General features: G+C 42.9%; 1 protein-coding gene across 5 annotated transcripts in view; it reads right to left on the bottom strand.

The window, feature by feature from the left end:
• The window catches only part of tbc1d1 (TBC1 (tre-2/USP6, BUB2, cdc16) domain family, member 1), a 39,922-nt gene continuing 27,969 nt past the window's right edge, over positions 1-11,953 (bottom strand). For all 5 annotated transcript variants that reach the window (XM_052084236.1, XM_052084237.1, XM_052084238.1 and 2 more), the window contains 6 exons: positions 9,950-10,050; positions 9,727-9,870; positions 8,938-9,097; positions 7,675-7,844; positions 5,041-5,217; positions 1-4,424 (listed from right to left, as the gene is read on the bottom strand). In XM_052084236.1, coding sequence (XP_051940196.1) covers positions 4,107-4,424; positions 5,041-5,217; positions 7,675-7,844; positions 8,938-9,097; positions 9,727-9,870; positions 9,950-10,050 — 1,070 coding nt within the window. In that variant the 3' untranslated portion in view covers positions 1-4,106. The remainder of the gene's footprint in view (positions 4,425-5,040; positions 5,218-7,674; positions 7,845-8,937; positions 9,098-9,726; positions 9,871-9,949; positions 10,051-11,953) is intronic.

The raw sequence follows: 11,953 nt of genomic DNA, 5'->3' as shown, positions 1-11,953 counted from the left end.
ATGCCTGTGTGTGTGTGTGTGTGTGTGTGTGTGTGTGTGTGTGTGTGTGTGTGTGTGTGTGTGTGTGTGTGTGTGTGTGTGTGTGTGTGTGTGTGTGTGTGTGTGCGCGCGCGCATGGGCTGGGTGGTGTCTCATTGAATTGCCTCCCCGCCCTGTGGGGAGTAGCGCTTCCTCCTCAGGCTTCAGAAATAACGAACCGACAGCTTTATTGTGTAAGAAACCAGCTTGCTGTCACTCACAATCTCTCTCTCTCTCTTTGTCTGTGCCCCACCTCCCTTCCTCCAAAGTACAGTAAAAAAAATGTATGAGTACTATTTATACACATTGAGCATAGGTGTGAAACTCAAGGCCCAGGGATACATCATTTTATGTGGTCCACTAAAGCAAAGCAAGCATGTCTGCTTCCATGATGCTTGCTAAAATCGACACACCAAAAATTTGTCATTCGTAATAAATAACGGAGAGCTAGTGCAAGCATTTTCTACTCCAGTAACTTGAACAAAAGTTGGACATTCTGATTTTAGTTTGTGATTCATCATTTTGTTGTTTACTGTATATTGTCCGTAATAAGATGAAAAGACCATTAAAGATAACAAACAAAAATAATGGAACTCGCAGGAAAAAAGTAACTACAATGTGGCCCACACACAAAAGTGAGTTTGAGGCTCCAAATTTCAGTCACTATACGGGAAACCTTGGAGTCTATAGAGTCCGGTCAGGAGAAGAAAACACATACAGGCATGCACGCACACACACAAACACACAAAAAGAGACCCCCCCACCCTCCTTCCTGGCCAGTTACAGATGTGAATAAGTGACAAGTGGAGTCCTGGTTACACCCTGGCTCTGAGGAAGGGTGGAGAAGAAAGAGAGAGACATTTTGTGGATGCTGGATGTGCTGACAGGACACAGGCGGTCACACCCAAACTGTGGCGCCTGACCTTCCCCGACAAACAGTAACACCCTAACACACACACACACACAAATGTGTGTGCAACCTCATCCCTCCCTGCGGCCATGTGTCCGTGTGTGACTCAGCAAGATCACGACAATGTGCCTGCGTGTCCACCTCTTGGCCACGTACAACGTTGCCATGACAACTCGCAGCCATCCGTCCATTTGAAAGTCCACAGGGAAGGTACAAGAGTTGGAAATGGGAAAGTGTTGTGAAGAAGTCACAAACAAGAATTGACCGATTAGAGGGGTGACCCCGTCGGCCAATAAGAATAGAATTCATTTTGGGGCAATTTATTTTCACTTTCATTTAATATTTTCCATTTAGCATCTCATGAATAAACATGAAACTTAATGAGAACCCACTGGAAAAAAAAATCAGGAGCAGCTCCTTTGTACAATGCAGTGCCATTGTTCTACGCCACGACAAAGTTCATCCACAACAAAACATTAAATCTCTCTAGAAATATTCACTAACATGATGCACGCCTTTCATAAATATCATCTTGACAGACAAAACTGACGTGACACAAAGATGGGATAATCCGGAGAGCAAATGGTCTTCAAGTGATGGAATAGGAGCTACTCTCTGCAGATTGCACAGTAAATTCTTGTCATGTATTGGCCTAGCTAAAAATCTCACAATGTAAAAAAAATTAAAAAGTGCCACATCCTGAGTCCTGTGCAATAATGAAAACATGCACGTGTTAATGTGTCACGTTGACAGTCGTTTGACGATGACATTGCTCAATGCTTAAGGAACGTGCCTTGTTGTTGTTTATGTTGATCTCAATGGTCATTTCCTTGCTGCCTACTTTGAGCTCACGCCAACTTTTCTCAATGCTTGATTTACCATGACACGTTCTCTACGGCATCCCACATTTAACATAGACGTCAACCTGGTTGCGCAGGTCACTGATTCCCAAGCAATGTGCCACATCACATTAACTTGGACATAATCCACTTTCACCTAATGGGTCAGGAAATTGTGATTTATTTCCTGGGAACAATGTACTTTTGTTCATTTATCAATGCCAGCTGCATGCAGGGACACAGGTGGAACAATGAAATGCTCTTCTACTAGATGACAGATGGAACAATTAACCTGTGTATGCGGCTGTCGCGTTTCCGACAGTGAAATAACAGCATTGTGTTTCGCAAAACAGCCCCAGATTTCCTACTGAGTACCGGTAAGTACATTTAGAAATGAACTAAATTTGACCTTCTCCAAACTTCTGAATGCAACAGTCCACTCAATGAATGTTTCGGTACTTTTTGCATTGCGGGCTGCTTTCTAACAAGGAGCTGAACAGCAAAATCCACAAGGGTTTGATCCATGACAATTTTCTTACAAAAGTCCGCAGTTTTGCCTTTCTGTGTAGCCGTAGTCACTGAGGAGTTAGCGCATTTCACAAAGGCGCAGTGCGCTGCTCATGACAAAGAGTTCCGAGGTTTTCATTTGAATCTTTAACAAACTTGCAGTTGAAATGATTCTTGCTTCCGTGACATGCATAACAACCAGAGAATGGTGAAGGGTGAGTTCGTGCTCTCAAATCACATCAGTCCAAAACAAGAAGCACTCTGTTTATACATGTACAGCATCTGTATTCAAATGGCACGTGGGCATCAATGAACGTTACGCAAGGACAACATGTTAACTAGAAGTTCGGGCATGTGAGACATCGCAACTTCTGGCGAGTATGAGGAAACATGAGCTTCGGCAGCCGTGGGGCAATGTCCTGGGTGACCCACACACACATGCACACTTCCCTGCCAAGACTTTCTCATCATCACCTCAAGGCCAACATCAATCACGCATCCAAGCGGAAATAATGTTAACACATTTGTTGTGTGAAATCCACTAAAGGCAATTTTTATATGCTGAAATTAACGTAATAGACTTTGACTGAAACTGAACATATAGAAAGCAGGCAATGCTCTTTAATTGTGAACCAACAAAACCATTGAAAACAAATAAAATAATCAACTGGCCACTACAAAAAAGTGCAAAGAATCCCAACTTGCAGGGCAAGTGCATTCAACCTCGATGAGAAATGACAAATACCCACATTGGGCATGTTGTTTTATCTTCACCATTACTGGCCATTCGAGAAAATAAACACATTTTCCAGAAATTCCCCGGGGCCAGTTTTCTAGAAATTAAGCTGCGATTAAGTGTGAAATCTTGAAATTCTACCGATGCCTATTGTATTCTTCTGCTGGTAGAGTTGTGCGGCACACACTAACAAAGAGACAACTTGTGCCGACACGCTCATTCTCCCCACTCTTCTTTCAACCACGAGGAATTCCTGGAAACCAGCGCACGTTTACTCTTTAAATGCTGTGCGTCCTGCAGTTTTCTTGCCATGTATTCAATCATTATATGAGGTACGTAGTGTTTACTGACTTGACGTGTTTAGACAAGAGGGATACAAACACCATCTTTAAGCACGTGTGACACCCGTGAGAACATTTTACACACAACCACAAAGAAACAGGTTTGTGTTGAAATGATATTGAATATATTTAAGTGTAAATTAGCAATAATAGAATAATCAGTTAAAACAAAACAAAACAGGTGCAGAGGATAAAATATGTTTACAGTGTAACGCAAACTGATTGCTGCGACCAGTGCACAAACTCACTCGCATACATGGCTTGAGACGGCAGGTCTGGTGGAAGGGATACAGTGTAACCAATACAGTAAAGGGTCATGCTCACGAGGACATTTTAAGTTAAAAAAAAAAAAAAAAAGAGAAAGTCTGACTTGAAGACGCAACTGCAGACTATTGTTCTTCTTGTAACATAAATATCAAATGCACGAGCCAACATCATTTAGCTTGCGTCTTTCTGGACTCTTCAATGCTTTATGAGTGAAATTCAATTCTTCAGTCGTACACGTGCTCACTTTTACACTCTTTGGGAACAAATGGCTCGCATGGTGTGCTGGCTTCTTGTAACTCACAGTACAAGTGCTAAGGTGAGGACCATTTGGGAGTTGGGGGGAGCAGTGCTATCTTTGGGACAAACTGGTTGAATCACATGCTGGTTTATCACACAAGAGGTTTCGAAACGATGCTCCTGTCTCTGACCTGCTCCGCTTTTAATCTGAGAGGCCTGGAGCTAAAGCAGAGGGTGTAATGCATCGAGAATCAGGTCTCCCCTTGTCCAGTGACCACCTTCTCCACTAGGGAGTCCACAGTCCAATCCTCATGACTTCCTTGCATACCCACCGTGGCTCCCGCTGTGATTTGGGGTGCGTGTAATTCCGCGTCGGCCGGGGGCAGGCTATGGCCATCGGGAGTCGTTTGTATGCCCAGGCTGGCGAGCAGGTTTTGGAGACGCGTGGCCGTGCTTGCCAGCTGTTGCTTCTCCACCTCCAGGGAAGAAACCTGCTCCTTTAACTTGCTCTCTGACTGTACCAGTGCCGCCACTCGACTCTCGAGGCTGCACGCCCGAGCATACGAGACCTGGGTGGGAAAGACGGGGGGCAGCAGAGAGGAGCATAGAGATTTCATGTCCGCCCAAGAGGCAAGGTTTAAATGTCACCTCAGACAACAGCCCCAGAACATGTTAGACAGAATGTTTAAGTGGTGGTTTGTCTATATGAGTCCAGTCATTTACTGGCGACCAGTCCGGGGTGTAACAGGAATCCTGCCTCCTTAGGAGACGAGCTACTTCCTCTCTTTTCAGAGGCATGTCAGTGTAAACAGTTGAAAAGCAGCTCATTTGTGCATTGTCGCCAAAAATTGGGCTGAAATATGGAGCATAAGTTTAGCAGCAATTTCAAAAGTGAAATGGATCAATAAATTGGCAGATTGACTTTCTGCACATCACATAGCAAGTAAATGAAAAGGTTCTTGAGCTATCTCAAATCTTTGGGCAAAATGGACAGTCCAGAGTAATTTCACATAATACAGCCAAAAATGTCCCTTCTATCTTAGCACTGCCCGTTTCTTTTGAGGTAAGTTCGACATGCCATAGTTTATCTACAATTTTGGAAACTAAGGATGCAAACAAGCGTAAACATCACTGCAATAGAGAAAGGAGAAAACAATGTTCTATTGATGAGTGTACTGTATGGACCTGCAGCTCCTCAAGGAGATCAAGGTTCTGCTGTCGCAGGCTCTGATTGGTCCTTTCCAGCTGTGCAGCGCGCTGATGTTGGTTGAGGGTCGGGGGCGTGTCCAGGAGTTCATCCTGCAAGACGTGGTACTCCACCTCATACGCCTGAAGCTGTTTGGACACATCCATCTCACAAACCTGCAATTAGGTGCAAAAATGTACAACCTCAGCATGATAGAGTGGTCGAGTGGATTGCTAATGTTAGCCGCTAGAGATAACTGACTAGCTGCTGCCTGGCTCGCATCTACAGCAGGCATGTACAACTCGGGTCCTCAAGGGCAGCTATCCGCTATCATTATTTTAAAAGCGACTTTTCACTCTAACGCCATCTTTTAAACTCACTTTCTGTATTGTGTATGAGAAAATGTGAGTCACACATCAGGCTGCTTATAGTCAACATAACATGACCAGATGGTACTGGAGGGAAATTACCTGCAAGCTCCTGCATGACTCGATTGCCACTACTTGCCATTTCATTCAAATTATATAGTCAACGCACGCTTCCGGAGCTACCTGATAATATGTTTGACACATGGAAAGGTAAAAATTACCGTCACACTAAGCATTAGTCAAAATAATAACACGAGAAGGAAAAACCATGGCTGAAGAAGTGTATGATGAGTCAGTTAACGCAGAGTGTAATGCTGATGATTTTCAGTGTTTTTCTAGTCCTCTTCAACACGAATGCCAAAAGCAGGAGACTAAATGGGCTCCACCCATCAACAGCTCACATCATCACAAGACGCAATGGGTCAGGTTTTTGCTGGCAATATGTGAATTGAACCATTTTTTTCAGTAAATTTAACACAAAAGAAATTTACGTTGCCTGAAAGATGGCCACTAAATCTCGTTAATTCCAACAAGTGCATGAAAACACCGTTAACAATGCAATACTGATCTAATATTTCTATAAGATGAGAGCAAATCACACAGCTTGGTGTACAAAGGAATCAATTCATTTATTGAATGTTCACACCGTCCCATGGAGCAGACATTGAATCTTGGTTAGGACAAAATGAATGTTGGGCTCTAAACGCAGCATCATTGAGTCCACTGCATGTTGTTGTTATGGCAACTGTGAGCCAAAAGGTTTACATTTTCCAACAATGAAGGTTTAGCCAGGTAACATGGGCACAATGCACTTCCGAGTCCATGTTGATTTTACATTTATGTGTTTCGCGCTAATTGCTTGTGACTGGCATGGATGCATCGATGTTAATGTTAATAGTGTCTTCCTATTGGTTGTTTCGCTGACTATGAAGATCAGGCTCACTGAAATATCAAACACTACTCAAGATATCTGTCACAGCCAGGGACGTGCTGGGACCAAAGTTTGGCGCAGGAATAGTCCTCATTGGCGGCCAAAAAAGATGTTTGCTAGCTGTCGCGATGGCATATTAATATTGGCATTTAATATTTACATATTTTCCCCAAATTTCAGATGGCCACCCCACCCCTGGTCCCACTTTTTCACCTTTGCCGTCAATCTCATCGTGAGCTATACCAAAGATCTGCTTTTCTGATAGTGTACACTACTGCAAAGAATATATAACAAGCACACACACAAAAATCTCTCTCTTTTTTTTTATACCCATGCAGCACTCACGGTCGACTTGGGACCAGTCCGCGGCCTACGAGTCGACCACGATCGACTGTTGGGCACTTTTGGTTTAAAACATACAAACATACTTTTAACGACAATGTGACCAACGTTCTGCAAGCCAGGTTTTAAATTCTTGGGATTTTATTTTAATTTAATGTCATTGTCCAATGAAAATGTGTTATCTCTATCGACATTTGTACAACATAAACAAGAGCTAGGGTATGTTTTAATTAACATCCACAATTAAAACCGTAGGTGAACCAATGAAAGTACGCATATATTTTAACATGAATTTTCCATGAGAACCTGCTCATCAGGTGTCGGCACATCTGGTTGAGATATTAGCTTTTTGCCCTCGAGTGACTTCCTGGCTGCAGGCGTTAAAAAGGCAGCACTGCCACACCCAGACAGGCTAGCTAGATATAAATAAAGTGTGTCCATTCACCTGAAGCAATAAATCAAACAAAAAAGAAAAAAAGGAGAAAAAAGTGCTTTTCCAATCTTCACAAACTCCTTTAAATTTCGCCTCTGAAGACGGCAACTGCAGATTATACAAAAAGGAGCATGTCCACGGATGGGTGGAAGTGGCTTTGAGGCCACAGCAAGTTCAAACAAGCCTGTGAGAACAGGAAAGAGATGGAGGAGCGCAGCTCTCACAGCTGAGCGACCACACCAAGTGCTCGCACTTGAAAGTTGAGCCAGCCTTGTTAACACGGCCGTTCCATTTCAGATAAACACTTCATAGAAAGATACTTCATAGAAAGGAGGGACCCGTCACTACGGTGAACAAAGAAATTAGAGGAGAAGCTTGTGGCAGCCTCCTCCACACAAGGAGATGAGTGTTTCTTGAGCCTAAATATTTTAAGCTTGTTATTGGCTGCTGCAGGCACGTCGCAGTGAACAAATTCATTAAGAGATACTGTAAATAATTGCTCAATGACTCGAGTCAAGAAGCCACGAAAGAGTTTGGTGATTGCTTTCATCGGTCTCACCTGATTGATGGTTTTCTCCATCTGCACCAGGCCCAGGTTGGGCAGTGTGGTCTTGATGAAGTCCACAATGGACTCCAGGCTGTCATGTTGCAAGATCAGAGGCTTGTGGCTCCCCAGGAGACTCAGGGCCACCTTGAAGATGATCTCTGGCCCCTGGAGGAACAACATATCTGACAAAAGGAAAGAAACCAAAAAATGTCATAACGCGACCGGAATGGAATAATTGCACAACATGGGATGATTGGAATTACTTTTTAACCAGTGCATTCATTGGCCTCAATAACTTGTTTTGGCAAAGAGGGAAACTTGTGACACAATATAGTGAGCCAGAGTAGGTGTGTGAATACATGCTTTGAATGTATGAGGGTGTGGTGAGGGTTACATGAGAACATACAACCATTTAAAAGAAATGGGAGTGGAGGCATCATCACCAATATATAAATCTAGCGCGCACACGCACGCGCGCACACACACACACACACACACACACACACACACACACACACACGCACACACGCACACACGCACACACGCACCCAGCCACGCTGCAATGAGCCCAAGGAGGCACAGTCTCATTCAGTAATTGTGCACCAAGTAAGAAATTGGGCGTGAAAAAAATGGAGATGAACAAGGGAAAGTACAGAAATGACACAGGAGTTTGGGTGTGACCATGCCGTTTACATTCATGAAAAAAAGATGGAGAAAAAAAAGGGAAATATTTAATTCGGTGCCTTCCATTTATCTCAAATCTAAATGAATTAGAAAAAGGTGTCGAAGAAGTGTCAGAATACTGGGTTGTAACTTATATATTTGGAAAAAGAGCGACATAAAATTAAGGAATAGCTAAAAGATGATCATACAGGTGTTATATATCTGATACATCTGTCCCATCTTTTCAGAAACACACTTGGTTGCAGTCTTATAGCAAATGTAATTAAAAATCAAGCAGATAGAGTTCATTTACTCATCCACAGTCGTTTGTTTCTAGGTTGAATCACCTCCACATTTTCCTACAGGCTAAATTAAGAACCTGAAGTATTTATCATGAAAGAAAAAATGGTGGTGATAAACATAAAGAAACAAAATTAAATGGAATGTCTTTGTAAACGTAAATGTTTCTGACAAAGGACTGAAGACCAAAAGACGTGAAAAAAAATTGCCTCAGTGCAGCTGCACTGTCTCCAACATGCAGTGCGCTGGCGAATTGAAACAGGGTTCACCAACATGCTGCCCTCCATGAAAGAAAAGATGAATCAATCTTACCAAAGACTCTTGCTACAAAGCCGAGGGGGAAGTGTGAGGCAAAAGCGGTGAGGAACCATGGCGTGGCGTACAGACTGGGCCCGATCTCTTGTTGCTCCAGGTGGCTGTAGAGATCCCGGTGATAGTCATGGAGCAGACGTGACAACTGGTACATCTGAATCTGTTGGAGGCACACATGAAATTGAGATTTTACTCAATGCCGTAGCTTGGCTGAGTTATTTTCTTCAAGCAAACTTTTATTGATGGTTGTAAGATATTCAAAGCAACCAAAAAGGGCAACAAAATACTTGCGTTTCTATCACAGGAATATTTTTCAGGTGAGTTCTAAACAATATTGCATTATTCAAAGTCAACTTTGATTCCTCACATGATGTTAACGGTTTGAAATAATAACTATAAGAACATGGTTCCATTATTACAACCGAGAGTGCCGAAGCTTTACTGAGAATAAAAAGAAGTAACACAACTCCTGCAAGTGTTGCTGCTGCCAAGAGTAAATCAAACATTTTCATTTTCAAACACCACACATAAGTTACCATGTAGCTTTACTTAAGCAAACTTGTTCATCTTTGTTCATAATTGGCTAACATAATCCTTGTCATCATAGCAACAGAAGAGGATCAAAAGACTTCCTTCACAGTGATTTCATTACCCAGACGGCTTGATGAGTGTGAATGAATCGCTGTGGACTTTGAGCTGCAGTGACATTCGTGCAATTTAATCATGAGGAATACTTAAGTGATTCCTTAATTACCAACAAATAAAGAAGGCATTGCTGGTGCACTTTACCTGCAGGATAATCATATCGGGCCTGTACTGTTTGCGGAGGCCGACGTCATACATGAGAAATTTGAGCATGTTGAAGGCGTCCTCTTCCCCCATGTGTAACAGCAAAACTCCAGCAATGAAGGACAAGCCCTGGCAGTATCCCACCTATTGGATAGATGAGATAGATGTGACATTCATGCAGTAATTAGGGGACAAGAGAATGTGCACAAAATCCATTTGATACCTCAGGGTCCAGCAGCGAGTAGGCCTTGAGGATATTATATAGAGACAGTTGTCCCGCACCCAGCTGGGCTTGGAAATAGGGATGAGTGGGAAAAGTGCGACCTGAGAGAGCAGACAAACGGCATATAACACTTAGGCTGCAGGACATCGTTCCCTTTTGTTATGTGAAAACATTGGGCTGAATACAAACATAGTTTCACTTAATTTATATCCAACCCCGAATCAGATACCAAAGCCTTTGGCGTGTGTGCGTGTGCATGCGTCACCTGTTCTGAACTGAGGAAAGCAAGACTTTTCACTTTGAGTGCCAACCCATTCTACAGCATCATGCTTACAAACATGTCCATAAAGACACAAGCATTAATGTGGCTTCGTGGGGTATGCATCACCCTCCCTCAAAAGGCTTTATGTGAAACTGTTGACATGACATGTCTCTTTTGAGAAGAAAAAAAAGACATAACATTAGGAGGAGTGAAGACTGTTTGAAGTCATCCCTCGGTGGATGTGTTGATAATTGGCAGGTGTGTGCAGTTTGCGGCTGAGGGCTTCTCCACTTACAGTGAGGGGCGGCAAAACTTTGGCAAAGACAATGGCAACCGTGTGAGTGTGTATGTGTGGAATGTGCTGTGGGGTCTTGTTTTGTTTTGTGCTTATGACTATACCTCGGTTCCCTCCCCCGCCTGAAGGAAAAGTGTGTGTGTGTGTGTGTATTGTGAATCTAAGGAGCGTGTATGAGGGCTGCACTTTCCATTCATCAGTCATAAATTGTACGCCGTTCTCATGTCACCTGGCCTTCCTAAGGTCTGTGTTTGGGATGTTTTCACACTGTAACTGTTTTTTGACATTGTAATAACAACCACTCAATTTTGGGTTATGTGAGGTCACAGTTGCGATGTGTACTGGGGATTTAAGTAGTTAAACACCAGAAGACATGCTGTGTGTGCACTTCGTGTGTGCAAGTGTAGGTGTTGGGAGTAAATTGGGTGGGGTGACTGCCACTACGCTTGTGTGGGTTTGGGGTGTAAAGTGCGAAGGGTGAAGAACGTTAAAAATATAATAGTATGAAAGCAAATGTTGAAATGAATATGTGTAAACTAAAACATGCTCAATCTAATACATGCTTGACCTGTGTAGAAAATACAATAGACACATCTTGCACTGTGGGTGTGCACCTACAAACTGCAACCACAACAGTAATAAATATATTAATATACAGTGACGTTGCTGTCAATCAACTGCAGACTTTTACAATCTTGTGTTGATGTCTTCTGTTGTGCAGGAGTAATTGATGTTAGCTTTGCAGTCCAAATATACTGTATATAATACAGTAGAACCTCAGTTTTCAGATGCATTTGTCTTTGTATGATTGACATACAAAAATAAAACAACATAGGACTCAGCTATGAATTTCCTGGAAACGGTGCGCCATTCCATTTACTCAGATGTGCTTTTGTTGCTTGTTGAGTGACTATTGTCCCCACACGTTCATCCGAAGCATTTCAACATAGGATTAACTAGTCAATTATTTTAAATGAATGAACAAGGAGTCAACCTACGGCAAGAAGTATATCACAATGCAAGCTTTCACTTGGCCAACATCAACTTAACGCATCACGTCAAAGGTCAGGGCTTCAAAATACAAGGAAGCGGGGCGAAATTGTGCTCATATACTGGTAGCGTGCTTTCATTTTGAAGGACTGAATTTTGGAAGGATGTGTTGTCGCCCCAACTGTCATCACTGTTGCTGAGCAGACCGGGAGAGTTGTTGTTGCCTTCATCTGGCTCCCCTTGTGACTCTCTTCCCCCACGCTTCTTTCAGGAGGTTCTCCCGAGTGTTGGTGCATCGGTCTTGGATATCATCAACAGCAGCCTTTCTTCTGGTGTAGTTCCCCAACAGTTTAAACATGCTGTGGTCCAACCCTTGATCAAAAAAACCTGGTCTTGATCCAGACGTGCTGTCAAGTTACCTGCCCATTTCCAAACTGCCTTTCATTTCCAAAATTCT

Source organism: Hippocampus zosterae, chromosome 13, assembly GCF_025434085.1.
Source record: "Hippocampus zosterae strain Florida chromosome 13, ASM2543408v3, whole genome shotgun sequence".
NCBI lineage: Eukaryota > Metazoa > Chordata > Actinopteri > Syngnathiformes > Syngnathidae > Hippocampus > Hippocampus zosterae.
The sequence above is the reverse complement of the archived record's forward strand: the minus strand, read 5'-3'. Positions and strand labels throughout refer to the sequence as shown.